We start from the raw sequence: 18,470 nt of genomic DNA, 5'->3' as shown, positions 1-18,470 counted from the left end.
ACAGAGTAAAACATTAAAAACTATCCAACATTTTATGCCCTGATTTTGGCAGACTTAGTAGCGTCTGCTAAGGCTGGCACGAAGCATGTAAGATTCAATCATTCTCCTGTAGTATCCCAGGTAGTTCTGGGGAGCAAATCCAAAATGCTCCCAGGGTCATGGAAGGAACGGGCAGGAAGTTTTCACATACAACAGAGATGTGTGTTGCCTGGGTCAAGGGAACCAGAGAAAAACAGGAATCCAAAACAAAGAGTCAGCATAAACTAGCTACAAGGCCCGCCATCTACCCAGCCCTGCCCTGAGTTATCCAGACAGGTAACAACCAACCATCCTTGTTCTTCCCTTCCTCTCTCCGCTTCTCCCTAGTTTAGGTAAAATTCAAACAGCAGCTATGAAAGCTCAGGCTCCACTGAAGGCTTCCATTAGTTCTTCACTAAGGTAGGGAAGAGGAGTTAACACTAACTCGAATTTGGAAATTTCACTATTACAATGAAAATAAACTTTTAATTTTTTTTTTTTTTTTTTTTTTTTTTTTTTGAGACAAAGTCTCACTCTGTCACCCAGGCTGGAATGCAGTGGCACGATCTCAGCTCACCGCAACCTCCACCTCCCAGGTTCAAGCCATTCTCCTGCCTCAGCCTCCCGAGTAGCTGGGATTATAAACACACATCACCACACCTGGCTAAGTTTTGTATTTTTAGTAGAGGCAGGGTTTCACCATGTTGGCCAGGCTGGTTTCGAACTCCTGACCTCAGATGATCCGCCTGCCTCTGCCTCCCAAAGTACTGGGATTATAGGCATTAGCGTCCGCACCCAGCCGGAATTTCTTAATTGAGACATTTTTATTGAGATTGTTTTTATGTCTAAAGGTAATCTAGATCATTTTGTTATTTTGAATCTCCAGGGAAGTCATCCTTATCCAGGGTCACTCATTGAAAAGCTTTAATAGGCTATCAAAATAAAGTTGGATTTTCACAACAAACCACATGTCACATTTGTACAAAGTGATTCATGCAGAAAGCAAAGTGAGTTATAAATGGTATCAAATTTAGAATATGCCCATTTCTTAATATACAGCTATCTGAAAAAGTGATTATGTGAATTAACTGAAACATACTTGTGAGAGGTAAATGTTACATAGTCACATACATATATGAAAAATATTGGGTAAAACAAATTTTGTTTATTCCTAGCAGAATTTCTTTGACCTTTTAAGGGTTAATGTGTACTATGAACCCCCAAAAAAGTAGCTATATATATAGCTACTTACAGATATCCTCATATCTGCATGTACTCAACGAAAGAGGATTCCTCTTCGTCGCAGAAGGCCACCAACCCTTTCAGATTGAGGCCCGCTTTTGTGACCTCATTTAATCCTAATTACTTCTTAAAGTCCCTACCTCCAAGTATCACATCACATTGGAGGTTAGAGCTTCAACGTATAAATTGGGGATGGAGGGAACACAATTCAGTCTAAAGCAATTTACAGTATCTATAAAGCTATTACTAATTGGTCTGTTGTTCTGTAATCTGAAATGAATTAAAAAACCACTATCTATATGATCATAAGAATACTGTATCTTTGGCATTTGGGTTGATAAGTAGTCAATATTCTCTTATCAGAAAGTCAATAGTATATTGTTCTTTATAAATATGCATGTATTACATAAATCTTAGTTTAAAAAAGATAGTGAAAGTAAAGGCCAACTTTACCTCAGAAGTAGAATTGTTTCTCTTTGTGCCAAACGTATTAATTATGGTCAAATTACTCTAGCTTAAAATTTATATTCTCTAACTCAGGCTTGTCCTCAATGTCTTATGATGTTCTTACCATTTCCCTGCTCTCTCCTAATGAGAAACAATGTTAATTATGTAAGCTAATCACTTTATTACAATAGACGATCACTTTGTTACAGAATCAATTGTACTTTTTAAAAAGTGCCCTTTCTTAGCACTTAATCAGATTTCTGGTTGCATGAGTCAGAATCAAGACTTTATAATTTAAGTAGCACTTTAAAAGAAAAAAGGAAAAGCTACTCTGCTAATACCAGAACCATGACATTTTACTGAAAGTTCTTTAAAAACATTCACTTTTTTAATCATTTAACATACAACTCTATATACTATATATAATGATGTACTTTCCAGAATTAAAGAACCCTTTTTTCCGTAAATTATCTGGTTTTAAAAAATCAATAAACACAAAACTTAAGAATGCCCTACTGATGAAAACTCTTTTATGATTCTATTGTGATCCAGATTCACACTTGTGACAAATACCAAGCATAGAAAACAATTACCCTGAAAAATACCAGTGGGTTGGAAGTGTAGTGGATTTTTCAGCTCTTCATCTGAGCACTAGATATGTTAGGAAATTTGTCACGGTGAGAATATTCATATACGGCAGCTCATGTAAATCATGTCCTGTTAGACTAACCAGCAATTTTAACAAGAATGAGTCACCATCCTGTAAAACTTAGAACAATTGTTTGAAAGCCTGTTTTGATTTCTACCATGGTAATAATGAAACTATCAAATAAAAAATATTTTTTGGAATTATTTGATTGTTGTTCATGAAACAAGTTTGGTATGGTTTAGATTTGAGGAACATGGTAATATTTTGAATTAGTGAGAAAAATTTTTCCGTTTTATTCATCTTAACTTTGCTATTTGGGGATTTAAAAATAGGAAGACGGAAGCATTTCCTATTAGATAGATTCCTTACATTAGTTACTGCATGCAATCCTCACTGCACCCTAACAAGGTATATTCACCTCCTTTGATTGTAAAGAAGTTGAATATGTAATTCAGCGATAAAGCCAGGATTTGCATCCACTTCTGTTAGGTCCTGTATTCTTGTCCATGATCCATAGCTGAAACTTGATGAAGTGAATGACGTTGTTTTTTACCCCAGGATTGTACATGTTTAAAATTCTAGCGTTTGGAGGCTCAGATTTTTTAATATAAATGTGTTATTTCAGCCTACCTGTCCATCATACCTCCGGTTCTTACACCTTTTATGCCTATTCTCATCAACATAGTATCCAATGTCCACAACTTTTTGATAAAGATGGAAAAGATTACATAATTCTTCCTCCAGAAAACATTCCACAGCTTTCCGTTTATGTTATGGATGGGATGTTTGTATACACCCAAAATTCATATGTTGAAGCCCTAACCACCAATGTGATACCATCAGGAGATGGGGCCTTTGGGAGGTAATTTCCATGAGGTCATGAGGGTGGAGCACCTACAATAGGATTAGTGGCCTCATGAGAAAACAGAGCTTGCTCTCTCTCTCTGCTAGTGCAGAAGAGGTCATGTGAGGACACACTGAGAAGACCCAGGAAGAAAATTCTTACTGGGCACCAACCTGCACCTTGATCTTGGACTTCCTAGCCTCCAAAACTGTAAGAAATACACGTCTGTTATTTTAGCCTATCTGTCTGAGATAATTAAGACAATCTCAAAGTAAATATCAGAGTCTTTGCAATCATCCATAGGGCTATGGCTGACATGGTGTCTGCTGCTACCCCTGCTCCCCATTCCCTTGCTAACTCTGCTCTGGCCACACTGGTCTCCCTGCTGATTATGAGCCCACCATGCTCCTGCCTGAAGATCTTTGAGTTTTCTGTTTCCATGGCCACAGCCTTCTTACACAGGTGATTTTTATGGCTCACGTGCTCACAAACCACAGACTTCAATTACAATATTGCCTTAGGCACAAGGCCGTCTCTATCTACCCATTATAAAATTTCACTCTTCTCTCTTAACCCAGGCACTATCTTTAACCTATTCTCTATTTTTATTGAGAGCACTCATTATGATATACACTATTATTTTAATTGTTTGTTTTACACTCCACTCCCCTCCAATAGAATGCAGGCTCCATGAGTACAGAGATTTTTGACCATTTAGTCAGTGCTATATTCCCATTATCTGGAAAAGTACATGACATGCTAGGTCCTTAATAAGTATTTGCTAAATGAAGAAATGTGTTAAAGGCAAAATAAAGAGAACATTTAATATTTTTCATTCCTATGATATATATTTTAACATACATATATATTTGAAGTTAGTTTGTTTTAATTAGTAAAATTTCACTTGATGATTGACTGCTTCTGAGGTAATTAAATGATAATACCATGTCTAAAAAAGCTATTTTCCTAGTTATGATGAACTTTTCCTTGACAGATATATATATATAGATATATATTTTTTTTTTGGAGACAGGGTCTCACTCTGTCACCCAGACTGGAGTACAGTGGCACGACCATAACTCACTGAAACCTCTGCCTCCTGGGCTCAAGTGAGCCTCCAACCTCTGCCTTCCAAGGAGCTGGGACTATAGGCGCATGCCACTACCCAAGACTATTTTTAAAATTTGTTTAGAGAGACAGAGTTTCACTGTGTTGCCCAGGCCAGTCCCTAACTCCTGGGCTCAATCAATCCACCCACTTTGGTCTCCCAAAGTGCTGGGATTACGGCATGAGTCACCACATCAGGAGGAGCTTTCTATTCCAATAAAAGATAGTCAGTAACATTTTTTATTAAGCTATAATTACAAAATACATATTTTTTAACACATATAAATATAATCCATATTATTTTGTTATTGAAATCACAGAACAAATGTGATTTACTTTCTAACATATTGTTTTTTAAACTAATCCATCAATAAATCAAAATATTTGTTAAATAAAATATGCCAAATACAGGTCAAAATATTGTACACTTCCAAGTTAACTAATGTATATCAACTACTATAATCAATATAGTTTGAAAGAAGATAATATTTCAGAAACAAAAACATTATAAGAAAAAATAAATATTAACTCTATGGTTTCTGCCTAATATCATTTTTCATTAACTTTTTAAAAATCCACTTTGGTTATAAACAAATTACATCCTAAGTAATCTACCCTACACATATTAATCATTGTAAGTAACATCAAATAATCATGTATCTCTCGTGGATTGCATTTCCTTTAAATCATCTGTTATCCAAAGAATAATTTCACTCTTTAATTTCAGTATTTTAAAGTTGCTCTCACATCTTCTCATTATTTCAAAGCTAATTACAAAGAATAACATTATACACCAGAACTGAATAGTCTACCAAAACCATGAACAAGTTTCCCCTCTTACAAAATATATTTGATGAAGCAGTATGATAAGCTAGTATCACTCCACTGAAATATTTTCACTGAGACTATAATTTTCTCAAAAATATGCAGATACAGACTTTAGAGCACAACTATTCCATCTGAATCAAGCCTTTTGCCCGAGAACACCAAACACGTTAAGGAAGCATTGTTTTCTTCTGCCTTTTATACAACTATCAGATCTATGGATTTAGCCTGATTTATGTAGAGCATGACAGTCAACTTGAATACTAACTTTTTTACTCTGTTAAAGGTATACTACCCACACTGGTATTTGTTGGAGTAACAACAAAATGGACTGTTTACAACAGCTAAATGTAAACTATTAGCAAGTGGTGGACCTATGTTGGAGCAGATTAGTTACTAAAATTTACAGGAGATTATGCAATTGTCGGCAAAGACTGCAAGCACCTTTTTCCTCTGCAATTTTGACACTGACGTCATCTAAGATACAGCGGCTATATCTTTTAAGATAACACAATTGAATATCAAGATAAGTTACAAGGATAATGTCAGTGATTATTAGCTTAAATTACAAAAATCAAGTACTTTTAGTAAAGCATATGAGACATCAAAAGAGAATACAACTCATGAAAATTGTCTTCTTTTATCAAAATGAAGATATCTTCATGATAAAAGTATGTTAGGTATTTTTACTTCTAAAATGTAAATAATAATTGCCTTACTTAAATTATAGGGTAAGTATAAGGAAAAAAGTATCTGGTCCCTGAAAGCTTTATGCAAGTTGGAGTTCCTTCCTATTATTTTCCCTTATTAATGTTATTCTTATAGAAATATATAAAGAACTATCAATACAAATTTCCACTTAAAATAATTATAGAATATTCTATGAAGACAGCCCTACATTGAGTCTAAAGTGATTCAAAAATTAATAAAGTTCTGTGATTAAAAACAAATTAAGTCAGAATATTCAGCCCTTGTTTTTACTAAGTTATATGCTTGTCTTCTATATTTCTAAGCAGATAAATTAGATCTGAAAATTAAGTATGGTTTGGGTGTCCTCTAAAAGAAAAGGAGCAACCAGTGAAATTCTCAAAAATGGAGATTTTGAGATGGGGCTCTAATTAAATACAGTATTTTAAAACTTTAAATATATCATTGAGCAGAAATAATCACATTTCAATTCAAGGGACTTTAAAAAGTAATCACCTTTGTGAAATTAGAACACGAGGTTTCTTATGAGAGTGTAGCTACACAACTGTCTTAAAATGAAAAAGGCTGTTTCCTTCAGTTAAGCCTTCAATTAAAGTGCACTTTCATATTCATTAAACTCAGAAGCCTAGAACAATCCTCTAAATCGGATATGTTCCCACATACCACATGAAGAATACTGGTAATTATTAAATTTTCCAGATCTTGTGGACATTTCTGATTTTATTCCTGTCATTTATTCATGCAGCTTATAACATTGGATATGAATTTTAAAGGAGTACAGGCCAGGAAAGGTTAGAGTCTTACTGATGAGATTTCAGCAAAGAGGAAGATGCCAATATTAAGATGAATGGGACTAAATAAATAATCCAAAGACAGAGCTTCTTTTTCTTTTAGTTATGACATATCCCAAAGAATGCCTATGACTTCTGAAAACATATTAAATATTTTACTGATTCTCAAAATGTTAAGTTGTATTCTCTGAGACTATTAAAATTATCTGTAGCTATTTACAAATAGTTTATTTTAAATTGGAAAGAAAAACATTGTTTATACCAATTAATTTGTATATGTAAATTGTAGCATACTAAGATATATGTATGCCTATGTAAACATTTTTAAAAATTCTTAAAAAAATTTACGTTCAAATTTGTGAGTCAGATTTCATATTTGTTCTAGCATACAACAGATGGATGCTTAAGTTATAAAGTGATTTCAACTAAGTAAAGGAAGCAAAAGAGTAAGAGAATGCAGATTCTAATGCAAAGTATCTTACTGCCCCCTGTGGACAATTCTGGCTTACAAATATTCAAACAATAATCTATAAACTTGTCCAGACAATCTGTCTTGACTACCAATACTAGACAGAGGACATTAAAGTAAAGAGGGCCGGCGTGGGGGCTCACGCCTTTAATCCCAGCACTTTGGGAGACCGAGGCGGGTGGATCACGAGGTCAGGAGTTTGAGATCAGCCTGGCCAACATGGTGAAACCCTGTCTCTACTAAATACAAAAGAACAAACAAAAAAAATTAGCCGGGCATGGTGGTGCATGCCTGTAATCCTAGCTACTCAGGAGGCTGAAGCAGGATAATTGCTTGAACCCGGGAGGCAGAGGTTGCAGTGAGCTGAGATCGCACCACTGCACTCCAGCCTGGGCGAGGCAGTGAGACTCCGTCCCAGGAAAAAAAAAAAAGAAAAAGAAAAAAACGAAGTAAAGAGAAAGCAGCTAGTGTTCTGGCCACACCACATTTATTTCAAGCACAGTGGTTTTGGCTTTAACTTCTTTTACACATCAGTCTTCTATGTAAATACATATTGTAAACAAAATGTTCATAGAGTAAAGCTATTAGAAAATCACTCACTTAAAATATCTTGTGGACATTTATAAATTACTAAATTTAGAAAAAGAAAAGCCTCCCAGATATCGACAACACAAAACCCAATCATAAAAGATCTCTAATAAATGAACAACATTCCAGTTGGCTTCAGTTTTCTTCAACACAGTAACGCAGGTTGAAAAGCAGTGCCATAATGTACAGAGTACTGACAAAAAATATTTTGACTCAAAGCTTCTATACCCAGCCAGTTTTTCTTCCAATTGGAATTCAATGGAAAGATACAGAAAGATTATTATTTTGTTGACATATCCAACAAACAACAGGTGATAGATCTGAAACTAAAGTGGAAAATATATTATTCAAAAATTGAGAAACATAACCATATAGCTTAGCATTGTCTGAACAGTTAGAATAATGACAAAAACAATTACAAATATCAAAAGTAACTATAGAAAAATAATACAATGGTCAAAGAAAAAATATTAATATGTGAATCCAAATCCCAAGTGATTTTAATAAGGGCTTGGAATTAATAGTCTCAGTTGTATTGTAAAGAAGTTAAATTATGTTTAAGGCTCATGTAAAAAGAAACTACACACACACACACACACACACACACACACATATACACATACAACGTTTCTATTATATGTAATTATAGGTTTAAAATCATCAAAGAATTGATAGGATGAAAACAGTGGTACTTTTAAAACACTTAAAAGGAGAAACAAAATAAAATAATTTGATCAAAGATAAAATTTGTAATAAAAAGAATCATACATGCATTAAAATTTGTTTTTAAAACCAATAATCTCAAAGTGAATAAAAAAAAAGCTCATTTACAATGTGAGTCCCTTTACTTAATCTTGTGAGTCTAAATAAACTTTAACTGTAAATAACAACAACAACAAACACTTATATAGCACTTACTATGAGCCTGGAACTATTATGAGAATTTAAATACATTAAACTTGCTTTATCCTCAAAGGATATTTCAGGATACTAATCTTATCTCCATTTTACAGATGAGAAAATGCCTACTCAGAAATTTGAAGGATTTGCCAGAGGAAATAATACTGCTAAAATTTAAATTTGAACACAGGTAGTCTGGTTCCAGAACCCAGGCCATCTGGATAATCTGGATTCCAAATACGCTCTACCACGTCTCAATTAAGAGGAATACAAGAAACACGTTCTTTACAATCGCAAGCAGTTCTTTCCCCTTACCCTTTACTATGTGAGAAGGCAGGGAACGAGGTGCAGGATGGGGTAGAGGGATGGGTTAAAGAATAAATAATATGGAAGACCAGGGATATGACTGAACAAATACCCTGTTTCTGGTCACAGTTCATTCTCAGACATGATAGAGCTGTCCTTTGGAAAATTCCTAGTTAGAATTCTCAGGCTCTGCTCTGATTAATGCAAAGCGTGTCTCTAAAAAACAACACCTGCGCAAGCTTCCGCCACTGTTTTCCCAAACACTTTTTTTCCCCCATCCCCTTTTCACAGGGAAGCCTTCTCCAACCAATATTTCCAGTCACTGCTTTTCTGGTTTTTAAGGTCTCTTCCTTTAACCCAGGCACTTCTTTTGGCTGGAAGCCCACAATACATTGAGAGGAAGGTTCTCTTTACCTATATCCTAGGGTAAGGCAGAGAAACATACACAGAGGGGGAGGGAAAAAGAGAGAGACTGACAGACATGAGAAGTCATAAGAACTGGAAAGAATCTAAAACATACAATTTTCTCCCTTTACCCGTTTATGCAAGAATATTTTTGCATGTGTGTATAATATAGCTGCACAGTTTTGGCTTTTGACAAATATATCTATATACTTTGTAAGTTATGAGTGGCAACTGGGAAAGCAGAATTATTTACCAAACATTAAGTTGGAAGGACCACTCCATGGATGCAGGCTGTCCTATAAATATTCGTTTAGTGAGGCTATATTGACATAAACTGTTCATGAAAATCATAAAAAATGATGAGTTCACGTCCTTTGTAGGGACATGGATGAAATTGGAAATCATCATTCTCAGTAAACTATCGCAAGAACAAAAAACCAAACACCGCATATTCTCACTCATAGGTGGGAATTGAACAATGAGAACACATGGACACAGGAAGGGGAACATCACACTTCGGGGACTGTTGTGGGGTGCGGGGAGGGGGGAGGGATAGCATTGGGAGATATACCTAATGCTAGATGACGAGTTGGTGGGTGCAGTGCACCAGCATGGCACATGTATACATATGTAACTCACCTGCACGTTGCGCACATGTACCATAGAGCCTAAAGTATAATAATAATAATAATAATAATAATAATAATAATAAAAAGAAAAAAAAAAAGAAAATCAGATTGATTCTTTCAGATAAATCAGGGTTTACCACAGACTCTCATATGACAAACAAAACAATGTACATTTGCTCTTTTTTTCCACCTCAAACATGGGAAACATAAGACACGCGAGAGCATGGTATTCCAACAGATGTTAACATTCTTTTACTTACAGCCCTCATAGATGTCAGTAGGAATATGGACTGCTGCATGCTGATAAGATATTTGTCGTCCAAAATTAGCATCTTCAATGAAAACAGGTTTTATCCTCTGGCTGCCTGGCTCACTGTCATTTTTCTCAGGCTATATAGAAAAATAGAATAAACAGAATATTACAATTTTTGCTAACATAAATATTTTCACATGCACTTCTTTACTTGCCAAATGCATATTTTTCAAAAAATAAATCTACAAGAATTGTTAAAATATAGTACCTTGATAGCATCGGATACACAAATTTCCATTCAGGTATTAGCATTCACAGTGTATCTTTATTGTATTATTCACATTATAACTAACCGCTCTCCTGATTTTCTCAATGTTGGAGTCATTCAGGATCATCTTTGGGGGACAAGGGAGACCAGACTTCCACACATTTAATACTTATTAAGATGTAAACTTAAAGAATTGGATAGGCCAGGCCCAGTGGCTCATGCCTGTAATCTCAGCACTTTAGGAGGAAGAGGTGGGCAGATCACTTGAGCCCAGGAGGTCTAGACCAGCCCAGGCAACATGGCAAACCCTTGTCTCTATGAAAAATAACAGAAAATTAGCTGGACATGGCAGCACAGGCCTGTAGTCACAGGAGGCTTTAGGTGGAACGATCGCTTGTGCATGGGAGGTTAAGGCTGCAGTGAGCCATGATCACATCACCACACTCTAGCCTGGGCAACAAAGTAAGACTCTGTCTCAAATAAATAAACAGACAGACAAATAAATAAAATAATAAGAAACTGGAGAGGTGCCTTTAAATACAACCTTATATTATCCACTTGAAATAAATTTCACAATTTATTTAACTAAATTTATATTGTGCAGTTGAAAATGATTCTTTGACAAATAATGGTACACGTGACAGAAATAATATGGCAATGAAGGATTATTTTAAATCTCATCCCCTTGCTTTTTGCGTGTTTTTCAGGTATATCAATTTTTGTTTTAAAAAAGAAAGTATACTAGGAAAGAAGTGATCTATTCTAACTTTAAATACAATTAAATCCTAATTTCAACCAATTCGACTCTTGAGGCAGGAATGAAGATCCAATCAATAATGATTCAAGAAAACCCCTCAGGAGTCTCAAGTCAAATATTAATTTTCTATCTATTGGAACTATACTTTTCATACTGAATTACCTTGTTGCCTTCCCCTGGTAACAAACTAAGAATTTCATTCATTTATCCAAAATGCATCTATAACATTTTTTGATATTTGTGTTAAACTTTTTTGTTCAATCAAAATAGGTTTTAACTCTACCATAACTGTATTTGTTTTTAAATGATATGAAGTTTAAAAATTATGAGCTAAGCAAAAGTGAAAAGATAAAAAACCCTATTTGTTTTGGGTGGAAACAGGCAGAGGGAGAAATGAATGGATGTATACCTAGCAAGTGTTACCAGTATTACTCCTGGCTTTGCAATTTTAAGAAATAACTTGTGCTTTCTGGTTTTTCCAATAATACAATGAGAATGTATTATATTTTTGATAAGAATAAAACTATTAAGGTTTAAGTCTTTTCTATTAATATTATAAAGCTTGTCTTACATAAAAATTACTTCTGTTTCCTCTGAATCCTCTCACACTTAACAATTAGCAGTTTTAAATACATCTTATGGAGGCTCTTGCTCTTTTAAATAACCATATAAATGGCTTTTAGAAATAACTTTAAAATAATAACGTACTTCTCAACTTGTAAAATCATGTATCAAGACTCCTTAAGGTACAATTGCTAAACATATTTTAAAAAAGAATAATAGTGCTATTTCCATGGTTCTCCTTTTGTAGTTTATATAAATTAAAATAACTTCATAAAAAGATGAGAATTTCTAAATTGAACTCATTTATTATCTTTAAGCTACTGGAAACTACTGTTCTTTATACCATCATACTCCATGTCTTTACTTATCTTTATATATTATGGCAGTATATATTTAATTGAAATACAGTAAATATTACACACAAAGGAGCTGACTTTTATGAAAAAAGCTACTTAACACAGAATGTCTCATGTAGTAATTAACTATTTCAAATAAATTCTCCCTCTGAAACAAAGAATTCCAGTTCTTCAGATCACATACAAGAAAGAACATCTATGTCTCTTTTCAGTGTTTTTTTTTTTTCAAAATATATCTTCTGAAGTCTACAGACCACCATATACAAATGTGTACAGAGAAAATGAGCAAGTGGATTCTGAAATATATTCAAATGCATTTGGTAAAACATAACTGACACATGAAATGCATAATTCTCAGACTATTCTTCTCAATATAATTTCAGCTATTAAATAATAGATGAGATCACTCAGAGACAGAGATACAAGCTAATGTTGGATGAGGAGGTCATTCAATTTTACAACCAGTGCATATTAGCAAATTTAATTTGGAAAGTCACAATGATAATTCTTTGACAGGTACAAAAAGCTCTTGCAAATTTAACATATTTATCTCACCCTTAGAACTGATATTTATAAAAAGCATTGATTTTTAATATTTTGTTTTTTCATGTTATTAACTTAAAAAATATTCCTACTTATAGCACAATATTCAAAAATTAAAGTCTATATATTTTACCTAAATTGCAACGGAAATTTACTTAACTATTTTGCACAATTCAGATTTGCAAACTGATAAACTTTGCTTGCAATCATACTATGGCTATATTTATGTCCCCAGTTCTGTATTATTTTCGTGTGCCACGAAGTTGTAAAATAATTAGTTGATATAGAATAAAATGGCTCACTAAAACTCTCTATGGAAGTATCACAATTTGTATTTCTATCTCACTAGTAAAGGTGTTAGATCAACAGTCTTCGCTAGGCCCAGTGGCTCATGCCTGTAATCCCAGCACTTTGGGAGGCCTAGGCTGGACAATCACTTGAGGCCAGGAGTTCAAGAACATCCTGGACAACATAGTGATGGCCTCATCTCTACAAAAAATTAAAAAATGAGCCTGGTATGATGGTATGCTCCTATATTTCCAGCTATTCAGGAGGCTGAGGCATGAGGGCCTTGCCCACCAGGAGTTTGAGGCTGCAATGAGCTATGATTACACTACTCCACTCTAGCCTGGGTGACAGAATGAGACCGTGTGCGCACACACGTGTGTCTGTGTGAGTGTGTAGGTTCCTCTGTGATGAAACAAGCCTTGCATGCAATTCTCCAATATGCATGTATGTATATTTTCAAATTTCAATCTCTAAATACATCCTGCTTTTTTGTAGTTTTTTTACAGTTGTTATTTACATTAGGGCCTGCAACTTTTAAAACATAGATATTACTGATTTTAGAATTTTTTAAAGTCTCAATTATTATTCTCAATATCAATTTTGGATATGTAATATGCCTTAAGGCATGGCATCATAGTCCAATATAAAGCATTATCAAAGATAGGATGTGTTATATTCAAAATGGACTTTCATACAGGCATCAAGTCTGAATATTCTGGTATACTGGGTACTGGATCAATACTATGGATTAAAAAGTAAAGTTTAGGCCAGGCGTGGTGGCTCACACCTGTAATTCCGGCACTTTGGGAGGCCAAGGCAGGTGGATCACGAGGTCAGGAGTTTGAGACCAGCCTGGCCAACATGGTAAAACCCTGTCTCTACTAATAATACAAAAATTAGCCGGGTGTGGTGGCACATGCCTGTAGTCCCAGCTACTTGGGAGGCTGAGGCAGGAGAATCACTTGAACCTGGGAGGCAGAGGTTGCAGTGAACCAAGATTGCACCACTGCACTTCAGTCTGGGTGACAGAGCGAGACTCCGTCTCAAAAAAAAAAAAAAAAAAAAAAAGAATGTTTAAACATTACTTTTTAATATACAGTATTACATTACTCTGTTATGGCTAGTTCAGCATTGGAATTTAAGCATACTGTGCTGCTCTGCTAATTAAAGATTGTTACCAGGTCTGACTCACACAGAGGAAAAGCCTTGTGATTTTTTGTTTGTTTTGTTTTGAATCAGGGTCTTGCTCTCTTCCCCAGCCTGGAGTACAGTGGCACAATCATGGCTCACTATACCCTTGAGTTGCCAACCTCCTACCTCAGCCTCCAGAGCTGCTGGGACTACAGGTGCATTCCATCATACCCAGCTAGGTTTTTTAATTTCTATTGTTTAGAGCCAGTGTCTTGCTATGCTGTCCAGGCTGGTCTCAAACTCCCGGCCTCAAATAATCCTCCTGCCTCAGCCTCCTGAGTTGCTGAGATTACAGGTGTGAGCCACCACACCCAGCTTGAAAAGCTTCATTTCTGGTAAATCTCTTGGATCAATGAGAATGAAGACTCAATGGAATTGCAGGTGATGATGCCCAAATAAAGAATGAATAGAAAGAGGTGTGGAACTTTCATCCAGTCAGAGTTGTTCTAAGTCAAGTTGGAAGGCCAGGTTGAATATTAAATGATGAATCTAGTACAATAACAATAAGAACATAACTGAGCCTTCTGATTTCATTGATTTAAGCTGCTATTTTGTCCTATGACTTAGAGAAGTATTTGGTAGATGAATAGATTTAGAAAGAGTATGAGTTGGATGACACTGAATATGCACTTAAGGACTTATGTATAATATTTGTACTTTTGTTTTACTGAATCATAACAAAAAATAAAGTTTTGAAATTATGTATTTAATGAATAGAAATATTGTTCTTGCAAAAACATATGAGCTTAGCTAATATATTTGATGAAGAACAAATTATTTTATGAATTCAGAAGATTATGCCAGTTCTTCAGGTAATAAAAATATTGTAACTCCTTAGGTTTACTCCAGAAAAACCATAGCATTGATTCTTCAGAAGCAATTTATTTAACATACTAAGAAAAGAAAGTTTTAAAATTAACAGGAAAAGTAAATTTATAACATCAGTGGCGAAAAGAAAGGTGAAGAAACCATTCTAGTTTTTAAAGATTAGATTCAGTGTAAAGTCTTCATGTATTATTCTACTAATAATTATGAAGTATAAAAGAGAAAAAACAGTCTGAGATATGTAGATTTTGGGGAAAAGTGAAACCACGAAGCAGCTGAAATTGAGCAGTAACAAAAAGAAAGTTAGAAAACACTGTAGGGAATATTAAAACAAAGAATATATAAATTTTCCAAATGACAGTGAAAGATAAATTGGAACTAAATTAAGTTAAAAGGCAATACTGATCCCTGCAATAACTTGTTTATTAAATTTAAAAGACAAAATTGACATTCTTCAAATAAGATGTATTAAAGTCACTGATGAGGATTATAATGATGCATTCAAAAGATTTGAAATACAGAACCTGAGGACATCCTTGAAATAAAATTGATGTAATTTTAGTTTGCATGATGAATAAATTTAGTTCGCATGAATGCCCATGAATTGCCTATCACAGGACCTAGCAGGGAGTAAGGAGAGCCATTAGCAATACAATAGAGTTGAGTATGATGGAAAAGAGTTGGGGGCTGATTTACATTCCATATGTAGTATGAAGTTTTCAAATATCCAGCATCAGAAAGGGATGTAATATAGTGCTACAAAAGTATACCCATATCTACACATTATGTCTAAATATGTAACCTATCTTTTGGGAAGAGAGTGATATTTATCTTCTGCTCAAGGATTGTAAAATGCACTATGTGATTTTTACAGAGTCTGAAAGTTCAACATAGCACTCCCCATGGAAACCATGTAGTAGCATGCATTATATTATAAAAGGAAATGTTTTAAATGAAGCCATTCTACTTCTAAAAAATTAAAAGAATCTTTTTATATTATGATACATAAATACACTTTTCAAAATATTGCCAAGGCAAATGAGGTTTAAAACAACCCCTACCACCTTGAAAGGTACGAAGATCAATGATATTGTCTTGATACCTGAGGCAAAGACTGGCTAAAGTCATACAACTAAGATCTAATTTAAGAGATCAGACAGTAGGACTCCAGGATCCCACGATAAATGCCACTAATCCAGGACGACTGGGAACCCATGTTTAAACCATCTTTGCAAAAGGAGCATGTGCCCAAGTGTGTAAAGCATTAAAAATATATCAGGACAGGCTTGAAAAATTTTGGAAAGCAGCCCCAAAAACATAAGGCAGAATTCTTAGAAGACACTGAGTCTAGTCTACCTTTTTATTGGTTTTATAGTTTCTCCCCCAAGTGATTCCTGAGATGGCTACATTCCATACACAGATGCACACATTAATTTTAAGATATTCATGGTAAACATCACTGGGAATAGTGGATCAGATCAGCAGAAACTTGGGACTCAAAGTTTAACAAGCTTATACATCACCCACGTTTTATTTTACCTACTGCAAGAACACTGTAACCTCACAACTGTCAATGATAAAACTAGTTGGATGAAATATAAGCCAAATGCATCAAAATTAAATACGAAGAGAATAATGGATAGATGTAATACATTCAAATTTTAAATCAAAACTGTCTCCAAAATTTTACCCTTAAGTCTCAATTTACAGCAGCTCCTTCACAGGCCCTCTTCTTCCTCATAGGTGCCCACTGCCCAGGCAGTACAGCACAGTGACACAGTGTTCCAGCTCTGGATCATACAGACTGCACTGCATTCACTTCCCTACTCTAATACAAAATGTGTGGCACTGGACAAGTAGCTTAAGCTCATTAAATTTTACTTGTTTTACCTGAAAAATAAAATAATATATGTGCCACAAAGGGTTCTCATGAATTGTAAATGATACATAAAGTTATAGTAATAGCTAGTATATATTATACATATTTATTCTATACTAGGTAGTAAATATACTAGGTAGTATGATTTAAATGCTACCACTTAGTATAGAATAAGCATATGTATATAAGCATATATCACACAATCAGTATATATATATATATATATAAAATATGCTAGCTATTATTACCCAATTCAAATGTATCACATCAAAAATATTTAAACCATTTATTTTAGAAGCAAAAAGAACCAAAGCAATTATGGATACAAAGCAATTAATATTCTACCTGTATGCCATCCTATTCAAGGATTCAATATTGGCCAACATCAAAAATTGAAACAAAGATTGCAAACTGTAAGATAATTTTTTAAATGTTAGAAAAGAAACCTATGAGGCAGGAGAATAGGGTTTAGAGGCAGGGAACCTAAGGCCAATTCATACTGACTTTCTAGAACTAAATCAAAAGGAAAACTCAACTTTCCACACCCAAGTAACAAAAGGATTAGAGACTACTTCCTTTGCAAAACCCTCCACCCTCTTCCCAGGGCAGAGGCAAAATGGAAAGTACCTCTGATTGGTCCCCTCCCACAACCAATCAGACTGGTCACAGTCTTTATTTGCATAGGGGTATAACTTTGTAACTTCACTTCAGCATCTAATTGGTCCCCTCCAGCAGCCAATCAGACTGACTGCAGGCCAATTCTTCTTGTGTAACTTCATCTTCAGCCTCTGATTGGTCACTTTCTGCAACCAATCAGAATGGTTGTGGGCCACTACTTCATTTACACAGAGTGTAAACCAAGTAAGCAACATGAAACCTCTAGAGTGTATTTAATCTCCAGAAAATTCTATAACTGGAGCTCTTGATCCACTTGCTCAAGCCCACTCCTACTCTGTGGAGTGTACTTTCGTTTCAATAAATCTGTGTTTTTTCTTTCATTGCTTTCTGCATTTTATCCAGTTCTTTCTTCAAAATGCCAAGGACCTGGACACCCTCCACCGGTAACACCTAGACTCTGATTCTTTCTTCAATAATTAGATTTCATCACTGTTTGATACCTAAAAGTGTAAAATAAAGGTTACATACTATAAGACAGCTTTTTTAAAAAAAATGCTAGAAAAGAAACCCAGATTTTTCCTTTTCCTTTAATAATTAGATTTCATTGCCGTTTGATGCATATCCCTACTAGCTTATTCTAGAACCAGGTTTATTTATTGCTATAAAGTAAAATATAATCATTAAAGATTGGGCATTGAAAAAGACATTTAGATAAGAGATTATGTTGGAATTAATTTTAATGTAGACAAGACTCTGCTAACAGGAAAATAAATAGCAACATAAATATGCAAGGGAATTCAGCAGACTAGCCAAATGTCCCAGACAGGAGAAATTTTGAACATGATCAATAAAATAAAAAGTAGCAAATAAATCAACTCAATTTAATGACATGGGAATTCTAGGTTGAACTTACTTCATTTGAATTTTAGACAGATCTTGGAATTAGGTTAATAAGGCTTTGTAATGATCTGCTTTCTTTTTGCTTACTCTGGGAATTAAG

The 18,470-nt window shown here is 34.6% G+C and overlaps 1 protein-coding gene across 4 annotated transcripts in view; it reads right to left on the bottom strand.

Annotated features, from left to right (window-relative positions):
* Positions 1-18,470, bottom strand: part of CACNA2D1 (calcium voltage-gated channel auxiliary subunit alpha2delta 1) — a 498,772-nt gene that overhangs the window by 161,881 nt on the left and 318,421 nt on the right. For all 4 annotated transcript variants that reach the window (XM_024249257.3, XM_024249260.3, XM_024249259.3 and 1 more), the window contains 1 exon segment: positions 10,189-10,318. In XM_024249257.3, coding sequence (XP_024105025.1) covers positions 10,189-10,318 — 130 coding nt within the window.

This window comes from Pongo abelii, chromosome 6 (assembly GCF_028885655.2).
Source record: "Pongo abelii isolate AG06213 chromosome 6, NHGRI_mPonAbe1-v2.0_pri, whole genome shotgun sequence".
Taxonomy (NCBI): Eukaryota; Metazoa; Chordata; class Mammalia; order Primates; family Hominidae; genus Pongo; species Pongo abelii.
This window is presented reverse-complemented; position numbering and strand designations above follow the sequence as displayed.